The 14,493-nt window shown below is 32.4% G+C and overlaps 1 protein-coding gene across 1 annotated transcript; it reads left to right on the top strand.

Annotated features, from left to right (window-relative positions):
* The first annotated feature begins 3,927 nt into the window (after positions 1-3,927).
* LOC143067199 (uncharacterized) lies at positions 3,928-11,392 on the top strand. Its single transcript, XM_076240294.1, has 6 exons — positions 3,928-4,227; positions 5,761-5,969; positions 6,864-7,028; positions 7,496-7,762; positions 9,159-9,412; positions 10,120-11,392. The coding sequence occupies exons 1-6, from the start codon at positions 4,120-4,122 to the stop codon at positions 10,680-10,682; spliced, it is 1,566 nt and encodes a 521-aa protein (XP_076096409.1). The 5' UTR covers positions 3,928-4,119; the 3' UTR covers positions 10,683-11,392.
* The last annotated feature ends 3,101 nt before the right edge of the window (positions 11,393-14,493 follow it).

Raw genomic sequence — 14,493 nt, forward strand, 5'->3', positions numbered from 1 at the left:
AGATTGAAATGTGGCTTCTATTATCTCAAATGATCAGTTAAGACAAAAAAAAACAATTGTTTTCTGATTTTGATGTTTCACCGCATTTTGCTTAAAGAGACAAAAAAGTTGATTAGAAATCTTTTATTTTGTTTTATTCTTAATCCTTAGTCAATTTGTAGTTAAAAACAGCCTATCTGAGCATTATGCGACTTATATTAAAATTTTCACAGCTCAATTTAAACTGACTGTAATGTATGACTTTGATAGAAAATACTTGAAAATTTCATTTTGGGCTACAGGAACATTAACTTTCAATAGCAAGATCAGTTTTTGCTGATTTTTCCTTGTTTGTTCTACTTCTTTAGAGACTTTCCACAATTTTTGCAATGAATTTAGTAAAAATTCCAAGGTATTGAAGTGTCAAGGAATATTGACCCCCCTTTTTTCATCTGGTGTCAGTAAAGTACTACAAATTGATCAAAAGTGCAGTCATGGTCATTTAACTGTGTTTATTTACATCAGTTAATCAAATTTAAGATATAAATATTTCATTTGGAATAATAAATGGTACTTTTGTGAGTTTCTGCAGTGTTTACATTAGGCAATGCTATCTGCCAAGTACATAGTATGACGCAATGATATAAGGGGTAAAAATCAAATAATTTCATTAAATCTGCATGACAAAATTTGTTTGGGGTACTAAACAACCTATGTTTCAATGTGTAACACCACAGAATAACTTTCTGTGTATTTATAACATTATTTAGGACATTTTTTATATAAAAGCATATTGTCAGGATGGGAAAAGCTAAAAATAGCACAAACTCAAGTTTTAGGCTATAAATTTCCAATATGTGACATTTTGCCCCTAAAAAGATTGAAATGTGGCTACTATTATCTCAAATGATCAGTTAAGACAAAAAAAAACAATTGTTTTCTGATTTTGATGTTTCACCGCATTTTGCTTTAAGGTGTCATACCACCAATTAAAAGTCCCTATCTGTTCAACCAAATTTTACAATTTTCACAGCTTTCTAAATATTTTACCTTAAGTTTAACTTCATAGAAACCAGATATATCCTGAATCGTACATGTATCAGCTTTCTACATGCCAATTTTCAACAGGTGTTCAAAATCATATAAAAAAGAAAAGGTCTTCCGAATAGAGGTACCACTAAAAATAACCCCTGGTTTTCTGGAAATCTTAAATTAGTATACTATGGAGCGCATTAATCCTCAATTTTAAATGCAAACTCATAAACAAGTAAATTTTAGCTCAAAATGGTCTCAATATATTTCTCTTTCACCAAAAGTTTCATTTCTGCCAATTTGTTGGTTAGTTTAAGAAAACAATGACACCAAATGCACTATTTTTTGTCCGAGTAGGCCTACTTTCACATACGTTCTAAATTTGAGGGAGTAATTGGTGGTATGACACCTAAAGGAGTCCGGATATTGATTCCGTCATCAGATTGACTTTTAGTCATAGATAAGACTTCCGGTTTGAATCATGCACAAGTACAACCAATCGTATGATAGATAACAAAAAATGAAAAATAAATAAGCCAATCAGAGTGTTTTCCATATCATGGTGTTTAGATCGCGAGAACCACAACTATTATACCTCCTTAGAGTGGACAATTATTTTTCGAGTTTATCTACATATAAACTACGATTATACTACTCACATATATAGAGACTCTCTGTATTCTGTCTACTGTTTTCTTTGAAATGTTTACTATTTAAAGGGTCACGCCAGTTGCATATATATTAAAATAAGTAAAACATGTGGAAACAAAAATGTGTCCATAGTACACGGATGCAACATCGGCACTCTATTTTCTAAGTTTCGAGTTGATTGGACTTCAACGTCTCAAAAACTACCTCGACCAAAAACTTTAACCTGAAGCGGGACAGAATGACGGACTAACGAACGAAGAAACCCACGGATGCATAGACTAGAAAACATAATGCCTATAAATGGGCATAACAGTTTATTGTTGGAAGCGAAAGTAATAGTGATTTGGCAAAAATGAAAGTAGGGTAGAGATGAGAGCTCGAGGGAGGCAGGACCGTGACCTTTTTTCGGGACGTCGGGATCGGGTGTTTTTAAGTTCGGGATTTGGGGATTGATCCTTACGGGATCCGGGAATATATTTTTTCGATTTCGGGATTTCGGGATATGAATTTCCTGAAATTCTGTATCTCGGGATTTCATGATTTTAATCCCGGGATTTCTGGATCAGAACCCCTCCGACACTCCCTCAAATTAGCCTTAGATGGTTTTAGTCATTTATACAAGATTCATATCCTACCATTGGCATGTTAATAAGGCTCTCAAAAGAAAAAAAACACTAATGGATTGTCCTAGAAGTATATTTTATTAGACTAATAATGGTCCATATATATGCAGTTACATTTATTTCATGTTTGAAGCGGAGCAAATTTTTTAATTTAATTTGACTTTTACCAAAAGATACGTTGTAGCAAAGGAGAAGAATAATTGTGGTCTGAGGCCAGAAACAGGAAAATAATTAAATTTAACAGAAAGGAAACAAATATCGGACTTTGGAAAAAAAGGAGAGGGCTTTTGGTACCTTTTATGAAATTCCCCATACATACATGTAGTATCTTTTACAAAAAATCATCCAACAACATTTCTCAAGCTGTATATGCCCGCGATTTCGTGGGTGTGTTCTAGTTATATTGAATTGTAAACATGTATTAATAGTTATAACATAATTACGAGGTCTATATATAGCCAACGATGCACTTGTCTATTTAGACCTATAAGTCACCTTTTTGCCAAATTTAGTAAGTTTATACAGTATCACGAACTACAATGTAAATACTCTAAGTCTGGCTATAAACTTTGGTTTAAAAGTGAAAATTAAAATGTTCTGTCGTTAAAGAGGCGCCATTGGTGCCCATAGGAATATCAAATAACATGTCGAAATTACCGAAACATACATAAATGTTGTCAAGGAGATAATTTACAGCTTTGATTTCCTCATCACACGTCCAATAAAATATCTAGCATTATAACCTTTCTTGTTAGAGAGGACAGCTTTATATGAGTTGCAGCAAAGCACAATCCTTTTATCAAATAGGGAAAACTTTTGTTTTAAAATAAGATTGTGTGGACGTGTAGTTTGAAGAGTTGATAAGTCAGAACTGTCAACCGAATTAAGAGGACCATCAAAAGAACGAAATTTAACCAAAACATAAAACATCCATATAATTTTTAACACTCCGAAAAAGGCTAATTCCATTATTTTCAAATACATTTTTACGAAATAGGTAGAAGTTAGGAACTAGTTAAAAACACTAAAGGGTTGGTAGTAGAACACTTACTAGAGGCCGAGCCGAGACGATATTTTTTTTTTTTTTTTATGTAGTTTAGGTTACCTAAAATCCAATCTATTAGAAACATCTAAGAGTGTCTACCATGCACTTGCACTGCACTATTATTTATATAGTAGAATAGAAAGACATACAAATGGATGAAAATTATATATACATGTAACTGTAATATACGAATATTATTATAATCAGAAGTCCATTACTAGACTAGTTTAGTAATGGACTTCTGATATAATATATAACAACAAACCAGAATATACTGAATTGTATCACTACAGTACAGTATAATAGTTATTACAATGAGGTTTTTTTTTTATATCTGTGCATTAACCTCACTTTTATAAGTATAGAGATGTGATTGTGACCATCCACATGAAATTGCGGTCATTCGATGTTTAGAACTTCAGTACTTCGATTTGTACATGTTTCCATACGAACTTGCACTTTTACAAGTTGCTAAGTATTTTTATACAAACAAATGAAGGAAGTTTAATTTTTTCTTTCATATCCTATGATCATCATTTAATTTGTCATAACAAACAGGATATGTTTTAATTTATCATATATAGCGAGTCTAATTACTGCAATCATTATCTCTTTAAAAGTCGGATAACATCAGTCTCCATATGCATTGGTAAACATGTCAACTAAATATTGATGGATACATGCTTAACAAAAACAGTTCCCTAGACTAGTTGCCAAACATACAAAATAATATTGACTTCTGTTTCAATATAAAAGCATGATAGACGCTTTCAAATTATAACACGAAAAATGGCAGTTCGACAACTTATTGTCGGCTTCTTATTTTTGTCCAGCCTTCTTCTTGCTTTTGCATCTGAGCCGACATACGAGGATAAAGTTGACAAGACAATAAGAGAGGTTAGTTTAAAAAAAATTGATGTGTTTATGACGTCTTTGTACTTAATCCATTGGATATGTACTGATTGATATTTTAGTCAAGGTGAATATGTTTTATTTGCTAGAATTTAAAACTGGTTTTGAACCAATTTTTAGCAGCAGCGATCAAGTACTTAGTGTCAGCAGTCTTTTTGGTATTTTTTATTTTATTTTGTGCTAATCTTGTTGAGTTGGAAATTGTTGAAATATTCACGGTCAAGAAACAGTTTGGATGATAATGTAACATTCAGACTAGCATGATTAGTTTATGGCAATGAAACTTAAATTTATTATATTATAAACATAAATGAATTTTTGATAAAATATTGTTATTATTAATCGAGATTTTATGGTTTAAAGAATGTTGTATATCGGTTCAATTATCTACCTGTACAAATCTATGTATTTTTTAAAAGAAATCTGTCACATAGTCAGTAAATAAATGAGATGAATGAATTATTTGTTTCGACATTTAGTTTATATATTTAACATGCCAAAAGTCTATTCAAAATCTTAAACAAATCTCTAACATTTACTGTAACTTGACTCAACAACAGCAATTGCAGTTTTTGCGTTATGGATTTCCACTGCAAATCAATAGTATAAATGCAGATGCAGAATTGTTTATGATCTGACTAGACTGGTAATCTACAACCCCGTTGCATGGGAGATAATTCCCATGTATTAACGGTTAAAGAAATAACAATGCAAATGCATGTACTTACAAACTACGAGACCGGTCATTTGTACACAGTAAGGGTAAGGAATTGAAAGAAATCAGTGGGGGCTTGAAGATTCATAGAATTAAAAGGGTTTATCCAATTGTAAAATACTTAAGAAGGGACATCAACATTTTTTACGAGATTTGAACAATTTTGTATTTCAAACTTGCAAAAATTATAGCGATTATACTAATATAATTTCTGATTAGTTAGCCTGATATAAACAACGACAATATCAGGGAGTTTATACACATGTATATATATATTGAGTTTGTAATATATATCGAAAAGATAAAAAGTAAAAACAAATAACTATACTTACTATGCATAGACTTCGTTGGAGAATGAAGTAAGATATGGATACTCTTCAGTATTTTTATTTACAGAAACGCCAGTATTTTAATGCCATGCATAACACGACGGGTGTCACATGTCCCTTTGACTGGATTCTATAAATATTCTTATTCATAGGGTACATGATTCTACTATGTACCATTTCGAAACACATGAGATCACACCCCGTTTTTAGTGGGTTTGTGTTACTCAGGCTTTAGTTTTTTTAATGGTATTTTTTAATGGTATTTTTTAATGGTATTTTGATATTCTGTTCGTCTTTCCTTCGGGTTTTTTTGCCAAGGATTTTCTGGTCTGAAGACAGTGCCGATTATTTCCCTAGCTAGCCTCTAATATTTCTTGCCTACTTCGTTTGATTTCCATCTTGTTAGGTAGCGCTACCAAATATTGTGCTTCTCGTGCAATACTAAATGCTATTTTATATTTATTTTTCACACAGATTATGAACCATTGTAAAACATGGATTCCTGGTTTAACCGTCAGTGTTGTAAAAGACGGTCAGACACTGTTTGCCAAAGGTTATGGAGTAACCAAAACCAATGTATCAGACGGGAAACCGGTAACGAGCAAGACTCTCTTTCAAATCGGTTCACTTTCAAAAGCTTTTGGTGCCACACTACTTGTCAAGCAGTTGGATGACAATCAAAAGTAAATATATTTATAATAAACACTTCAAAAAGAGCAAAAACACAAACAAACAAAAAATGGAGAAAAAAAATGGAACAATTATAAAAAAGAAAATATGGTATGATTGCCAATTAGACACAACTCTCCACAAGCTACCAAACTAACAACTATAAGAGGTCACCGTAAGGCCTTCAACAATGAGTAAAGCCCATACCGCATAGTCAGCTATAAAAGGCCCCGAAATGACAAATGTTAAACAATTCAAACGAGAAGACTAACGGCCTAATTAAGGTACATTGTATATCGTAAGTCCTGTATATAGATTTAAGTTGACCCAATATCCTCCGAAAAAAACCCGCTTAAATACCTTCATTTTGAATAAGTCTTTTTGGTCATTACTAAAATTAAAAGTAGTCCAGCTTCTCTGTTCTACATTGAGTGATAACAAATATCATGGTGTATGACTGTTGGTATTAGTTCAAATGTGCCTTTATACTATTGAAATAACACTGAAACGTTCAAAATCTTATGTTCAATGTCTTATGAAAACGAAAGATTTAAGTCGCATTTAAACTATCCAACGAAACTGAATGCTATATAATATTCCCTGAAAAACTCTAGTAGAACGCATACGATTGTACAAATTCTGCAATCTCAAAAGGAAAGACATATCTGAAGTGTACTTTAGACAGTTATTTTGCGATTTATAAAGGGCTTTTTACCTGATAGATACTTAATTTTTGTCAGACTTTGGTTGGATTATCATGCAAAATAAAACTCATCGTTATAAAACATTGCAACATGTGTATTCAAATTGATTGCTGGAATCTTAACGCCAAACCTCTTTACAAATCATTTAACGAATAATTTAATAGTATACGAGTCAGTAATGTTTAAATTTGTTTCTTTTTTAAGCTACAATCTTAACACAAAAGTAAAAGATTTGATGGATTCTGGATTTAATTTTGTTCCTGGGAGAGAGGAGGCAACTGTAGTTGACATATTGGCACATAGGATGGGCGTTCCAGATCACACCAAGTTACGACTAGACCCATCACTAACCAGAGAGAACCTGCAAGAGTAAGTACACATACAAATTTGCGACTAGACCCATCACTTACCATATTTGCATATTTCACATGTTCTGTGATTGTTATGTCAGCTTAGATTTGGTACTATGCAGTTTTATAAGTATTTCAACGTCTCATTGCCATTGACTACTCATGGCTCATTTACATTGAAACTTGTTTGAAACAAGTTTGTGTCAGATCAGTTTAAAAGTAAAGTCAAAGGTATTTGGTATGCAGTTGGCATTTCTCGTTGTCACAGAGATTATTTGGCCCTGTACCTTCAATTATTGTTATTGACTTTGAATGGTTTGCACAGTTTATATGTTTTAATTTACTGCATACGTGAATTGCAATTTTCATTTCAATATTTGTGCAATACCGTCAAAATTGTCTATAGGCAATACATGTCCGAGTCTTTACGTCTATATGAATGTGCGAAATGCCTTTAAGACTGACCTATGATATATTTTTTTTCAGTCGATTCAAGCATATGAATTCTGTGAAGAGTTTGGGAAAATCTTTCCTGTACAGTAATATGATGTATGGCTTTGCTACTTATCTGTCTGAGAAACTTGGAGGCCATACTTGGGAGGAATTGGTAGACTCTGAAATCTTCCAGTCCCTTGGAATGACTTCATCTACGTTTATCACTACCGTCACGGACGTAGGAAATGTTGCACAGGGTTATGATAAGGGTCCCAAATCAAAAAAATACCTTGTACCAGTGCCATTAGCATTTAGCAGGTAAGTTTTACGAAATTCAAATTAAAACACAATTTATCATATTAAGACGTATGTCAAAGATGAAACAGTTATAACGTCTGATGTCATCACTAATTGGCTGCGTACCAAGCGTTTAATAGTAACGAACATCACGTCATTTCCCCCGATGGATATACATATCGTTATATCGAAGGACGTTTTAAAGGACCTTTGACAATCAGAAAAGTTATCAGTAAGAGTCATATAGCTAAAAAAATCTAGTGTTTTCAACATTTAATGTACATCTTCTTTACTGGATTGCGCCTGAATTAGTTAATATTAAAATAAATGTAATAATATGAGTCATTTTTATGTAAATACATGTATAAGAAACGGTTATAAGAAGTCAGGAACATGAAAGCTGCTTTCCATTCCTTTGATGTGTTATATCTTTTGATTTTTCCCTTTGATTAGGGATTTTTTTTCAGTTTTCTTAAGAGTTCGGTGTTTTTCTAGTATTTTAATTTTTGAAATCATTTCCAATGAAACACTGTCTTCGAAAGGAAGATGAACAAACCATGTTCGATAAGATTAAATCGACCAATCGATCAATATGCATATATTAAAAAGATGTTTTCCTCAGAACAATTATTATGGAGAAATTAGCACATTGGCGGTGTTCCTGCAAGAGATGGGCGAAAGATACCAAATGGACATTTTAACTCGTAGATAAAAAAAACAAAAAAAAACAATGACAACGTCATGGCTAAACAAAAGCTGAACAGACAAATAATAGTATACAAGACACAACATAGAAAACTAAAGACTTAGCAACACGAACCCCACCAAAATTGGTGGTGATCTCATGTGATCTGGAAGAATTGGAAGATCCTGATTCACATGTGGCACCTGTCGTGTTGCTCATGTTATTCCAAACCCGGTAAATATTTTTATTCAGTGAAAATGGAACGGGATTGTTGAAAAGACATGAGGAACAGATGTAGTTTTTACTACAAATAATCTAAATAATGTGTTGGTTTTTTTTTGCTGAAAACAAAGCTTATGTCTGTATGAAGTAAGAAAATATCTTGTAATCTTTAACCAAACTGTTGCGGTTATTGTTGTTGAAATGCATTTCTTACTTAATAGTTACTTGTTAACATACTCTTTTGTTAACAAAAACTTAAATGTTTAAAAGTTATGTAAGAAAGTATCTGTCGGCAAAACTCAGTAGATTCCTGTACATATATCCAACTTATGTAGGTTATCGGACTTAAAACATACCAATATGGCAACAACAACAAAAAGACCATTAGAAATAGTACTAAACGTTTTAAAATGTTATCTTCTTCTTTAATGATATTTAAGCTGTAAATGATCAATGACTGTTTTATGTGAATATCAGTGTTGATAAAACTAGCATACAAGCTTTTTATAGGGAGTGGGGATTATGGGCGGGATCTGGTGCTATAATGTCCAATGCTGAAGATATGACGAAATGGATGAAATTCCATCTGAATGGAGGCCTTGACAAAAATGGCAACCCATTAATGAGCCAGTCGTCTTTTGATGCATTACATGCAGAACATATAGGTTTATCCTACACCACAGTCAATAAATATTTCAAAAATCAGATACAGCCAACAGAGGAAACAGGATACGGATTAGGATTTAAACTCGGAACATATAGAGGTAAGCCATAGGGATTTTTTTATGACTTTAATATATGTGTATATAATTACTTAAAAAAGGTCTTGTTCATGTTTATTTTCTTTTGTTGATGCTTGCTTTTTGCCGAGATAGCACGCATGCACATCATCTTTACTTTAATAATACTTTCTTTATTCATTCTTTATTTTAAAAGACATTAAAGGATATATATGATTGGTAGCTTGTACACGCGTACTTTTGTGTTTGATATCAAAAACAATGTCTGATATTTGGTGTATTATATAGAATGTATTTGAGTTGCTGATGACAAGTGTCTACAGAACTGTTTCCTATGTTGTATTGTTTTACTTGTATTTGTGTTTCTGGCGAATTGGTATAGTAGAGTTTTTAAAATTTATTAACTTTATATGGACTGATAGTAAAATTATCCATGATGTTTGGTTTTTTTGTTGCAAAGATTTAAATAACGAGATCGTCGATGAATTGATAAAGAAAAAAAGATTAATTTACATATTTTGATAAAATCAGGGCCTTACCTTGTCGACAGCAATGGTTCAATTATTAATCATCTTATCCATAATAAATAAGGGAAGTAATAATACTTGTTCTTCCTCGAGCAATAACCAGAATGCAACATAACTGTATTCCAACTTCAAAAGAAACTACATTTACAATTTTATCGTAGATGAATGTTTTCATGCTTTGTAAAAACAATATTTTCATTGTAGGTAAACATATTTTGTTACATGGTGGCAGTACCTTCGGTTATAGATCTTTTATGACCTTATTTCCCGATCAGAGAATTGGTGTCTTTACCTCTATGAATGGGGAAGATCAAGATGATAACACGTATAAATTCCGCGTCCTGCTTCACAATTTCTTATCGGATGTTGCCCTGAATGTCTCACCGTGGTTAAATGCTTCGTCAATACAACAACAGCTTTTGAAACCTAGATATAAAGGATATAGCACAAAAACGAAGGCCAAAAGAAGTTTGACGGATTACGTTGGTCAATACAATAGTCCAATATACGGAAATGTTATCGTTGAGATGAAAAAAAACAACAAACTAGGTCTAATCTATGGAAATGGTACTTGGAATTTATGGCCAAAATCCACTAAAGATGAATTTAAAGGCACTGCGACAGGAATTATTCAGTACCTGATGAACATTTGGGAGGTAGTGTTCATTCCTGAAGCAAATGATCAATCCATTGTATCTGTTGAAATCAACAGTTTCTGTAACAAATGTGGTGACAACAAGCCACCAACATTCTCAAAAGTTAATTAATAATTTCAAAACGTATGTTTAATCAAGTTTCTTTTCTATTTCTTTGCTGGCATATTTTAGCATAAATATCTAAAGCTTCAGCTGCTTTTGGGCATACGATGCAGTTTTGATCCCACGGTGTTTTTTTTTTGTTTTTGTTTCAATTACTAAAAAAACAAGCATTTTCAAAAGATAAGCACAATCGGATTTCTTAATCATTTGGAATATCTTTTCAACAAAAGTATGCTCTAAATTAGTGAAAAAAAAATCTTTTTTGTTTTTAAATGTTCCAATGATTTTAGAATTTAAAAAAAGTTGCAAGTTTTGCTGAATATTTGAAAAATTCCATCCTTGACTTTTTCATTACAATTGGTGAAAATAATCTTCATACATAATCATGTCTTGTTATTTTAAAAAGAGGACTCCATGTACTCGTTTTCGAGCTAAATATTAAAATCAGTCGGGAAATTTCTTTTCTTCCGACCGATATGTCACGGTTAAACGTCGGTTAAACGTCGAATAAAAGTAACATACGTTTCATCTCCTATGTAACTGTATCTTATGCCCCTTTCTAAATATTTACTCAAGACAGATATATATCATAAAAGTTGTTTTAGTTTACAAGTTTAGTGCTTAATCTCGAATTATTGATTCTATATCATGTCAACTGTTTATGCATTTTGTGGCAAATATAAATATAAATAAAATATCTTCTCTTCGTCTTGTACAATAAATTATATGTAATCCAGCATGTATTTTTATTTTACAAGGAAAACAAAGACAAAAACAGACATTGGATATGCGTAGTAGGACGTCAAACCAACACTAAAAACATAACAAGTTAAAAAAAATCAGCTATCGTTTCTAAATTAATCAAATAATATTTATTTCAATAAATATCAACATGATTTTAAACAGGCTTGGTAAATCTGACAGAATCAAAAAGCAAAAATAGATAAAATACAAGTAAGAAAAAGACGGACAATATCATTGTGAAAAGAAAACTAACCGGAAATTGGTAAACAGAAAACGAAATATTGGCAAACTCACTAGATATTGTGTATGAACAGGGTGATTCGTAATGGCAACAGTTCTTGTTCTATTAGTGGCACCCGTTATTATCCTCATTTAAAGTAACAGTCCAGACTGCGGATTTGTTTGTCCCGATAATGGATGAGTTTGTGCAGATTGCGGATATGTTTGTCCTGATTGTGGATTTGATTGTCCAGTTTGTTGATTTGTTTGTCCAGTTTGTGTATTTATCTGTGCAGATTGGGCATTTGTTTGTCCAGATTGGGGATGTAGTTGTCCAGTTTGTGGATGTATTTGTCCAGATTGTGAATGTATTTGTTTAGATTGTGGATGTGTTTGTCCAGATTGCGGATGTGTTTGTTCACATTGTGGAATTGTTTGTCCAGATAGTGGATGTGTTTGTCCAGATAGTGGATGTGTTTGTCCAGATTGCGGATATGTTTGACCAGATTGCGGATAGGTAAGTCCAGACTGCGGATTTGTTTGTCCCGATAATGGATGAGTTTGTGCAGATTGCGGATATGTTTGTCCTGATTGTGGATTTCTTTGTCCAGTTTGTTGATTTGTTTGTCCAGTTTGTGTATTTATCTGTGCAGATTGTTGATGTGTTTGTCCTGATTGTGGATTGGTGTGTCCAGATGGTGGATATATTTGTCCAAATTGTGGATTTATTTGTTTAAATTGTGGAAATGTGTGTCCAGATTGCGGATAAATGTGCCCAGATTGTGCTGCTACTGCATGTGCGCTACCTTGTGGTAGTAAAACTGTTCCGGCGTTGTTACGACCTGTGAAAGAAATTCGTCAAATTAGCTTCTTTTATACTTCTATCAACTGTTTACCTGACAACAAAATTATTTTCATTTACCTGTGTATATTATTGTATTTGACGGCTTTTTGTTCAAGGCTATTGTTTTAGTGATTTTGTATTTACATTGTATCATATATCAAATGTATTCTTTCAGTGTATCTTCAAATGTGTTAAAATGTGTTTTGATCGACTTAAGCCATTTCAATTGATATTTTAATTTATAATGGGAATTTCTATGGTGTGATGTTACACTATTGGTTTAGATAAGGGTGAAAGCTGGTACCATTAAAACATTTTAAACAGATGCATTTGTTTGCACCTGTCCTAAATCTAATGTTCAGTAGATGTCGTTTGTTGATGTGGTTCATAAGTGTTTCTCGTTTTTATATAGCTTAGACTGTTGGTTTATCCGTCTGAGGTTGTGAGTTCGAATCCCGCTCGTATGGGTTTACTCGACTTCAATCTTAATTGACTAGGATTGTCAGTTTTCCTATCGAAGGTCGGTAGTTTTCTCCGGGAACTCCAGCTCCGTCCACTAATAAATACTGGCCGCTTCAAATTAGCCCAAAATTGGTGTTAAAAGCGGCTTTAAAACACAAAAAATCAACCAATCAATCTTATATCTATTGATATCTCATGCATCAATGCAATATTTAGTTATCAATCAAAGTGTGTACAAATAAAAATCTCACAACTTTGAACTATTATACATCAATTGTTTTGTTACTTTTCAACAAATAGTATGACCACAGCGTTCTCAGAATATAGCAAAGTTGACACCGTTCCATTTCATTTATTTAGGAGGTGATATTAAAACAAATGTATTATTTGAGCGTGTACTTCATAAATTAAAGTTAGTATTCTTGTTTTTATGTGAACAATGAATTCTTAATATTTTTAAGGTACTGTAAATATAGGAACAAAATGATACAAAAGCAATTACATAGTATAACGATAAAATTTCTCTGTGTATAATCATTTTGTTATAAATCAGATAAAAAATCATAATTGGTTAATTTTCTATTCAAAATGATAACATGAGTTGTTTACTTACGTCTTACGCAGGCACAAATCACTCCAATAAATAATTCCAACAATGATTCTAATGAATAGTAAAAGAAATAAAATGATGATGATAAATCAACAACGAAGCAGATATTACCAATGTTATTTTAACTGATCGGGCGGAGCTTATGTTTTAATTGCATAATTGTCTATTTGAATATGTGTGTGATAAGGATGGTTGCCGTAATAATTATTATTGAATTCAATTACTAATCACCTATCTGTATTACCAAACGCATATACAAAAGTACTAAGTGTATGATAACGGACGTATAACTGGACACTTCATTGATGAGTTTATCCCAAAACTCCTATAGATAGACTGGTCTTAAATAAGCAAACTTCTTGAACCCCGCCCAGTCAAGTGAAATAAATCAAGTAATAAACAACTATTAACATAAAATTGCCAATCAATACCAGTTGACTTATCATATGCCAAGTTAAACAGCAAAATAAAATAAAACATTTCTTGAACCACATTACACTATAGCACTGTAGCGTGTCATGTACAATGTATCTTGTCATCTAATAGTACTTGAAAAACAAACAAACATCGCACTTTAGTGTCTGACAGCAATGCACTTTAACGCGATGCATTGTTCTTTGCGTGATCATCGCAATTGAGAGTTCCATCGCAACTTTGTGCTCTACAGTTATACAATAAGTCAAATAGAAAGTAAAACACCATCCAATGTAAATTATCATGGAATGAAATATTTAGAAGTCCAGGTACAAAACTATTCATTGGCAGGTTAGTAAAGATAGTAGTTAAAGTTCATACGGAAAATATGAAAATATGAAATGACATATCATCTCAGTTAGCTTATCTTTTGGCACAACTTTTTTGAATTGTGGATCCTCAATGCTCTTCAACTTTGTACTTGTTTGGCTTTAAAAAATATTTTGATATGAGCGTCACTGATGAGT

The sequence above is a fragment of the Mytilus galloprovincialis genome, chromosome 3 (assembly GCF_965363235.1).
Source record: "Mytilus galloprovincialis chromosome 3, xbMytGall1.hap1.1, whole genome shotgun sequence".
Taxonomy (NCBI): Eukaryota; Metazoa; Mollusca; class Bivalvia; order Mytilida; family Mytilidae; genus Mytilus; species Mytilus galloprovincialis.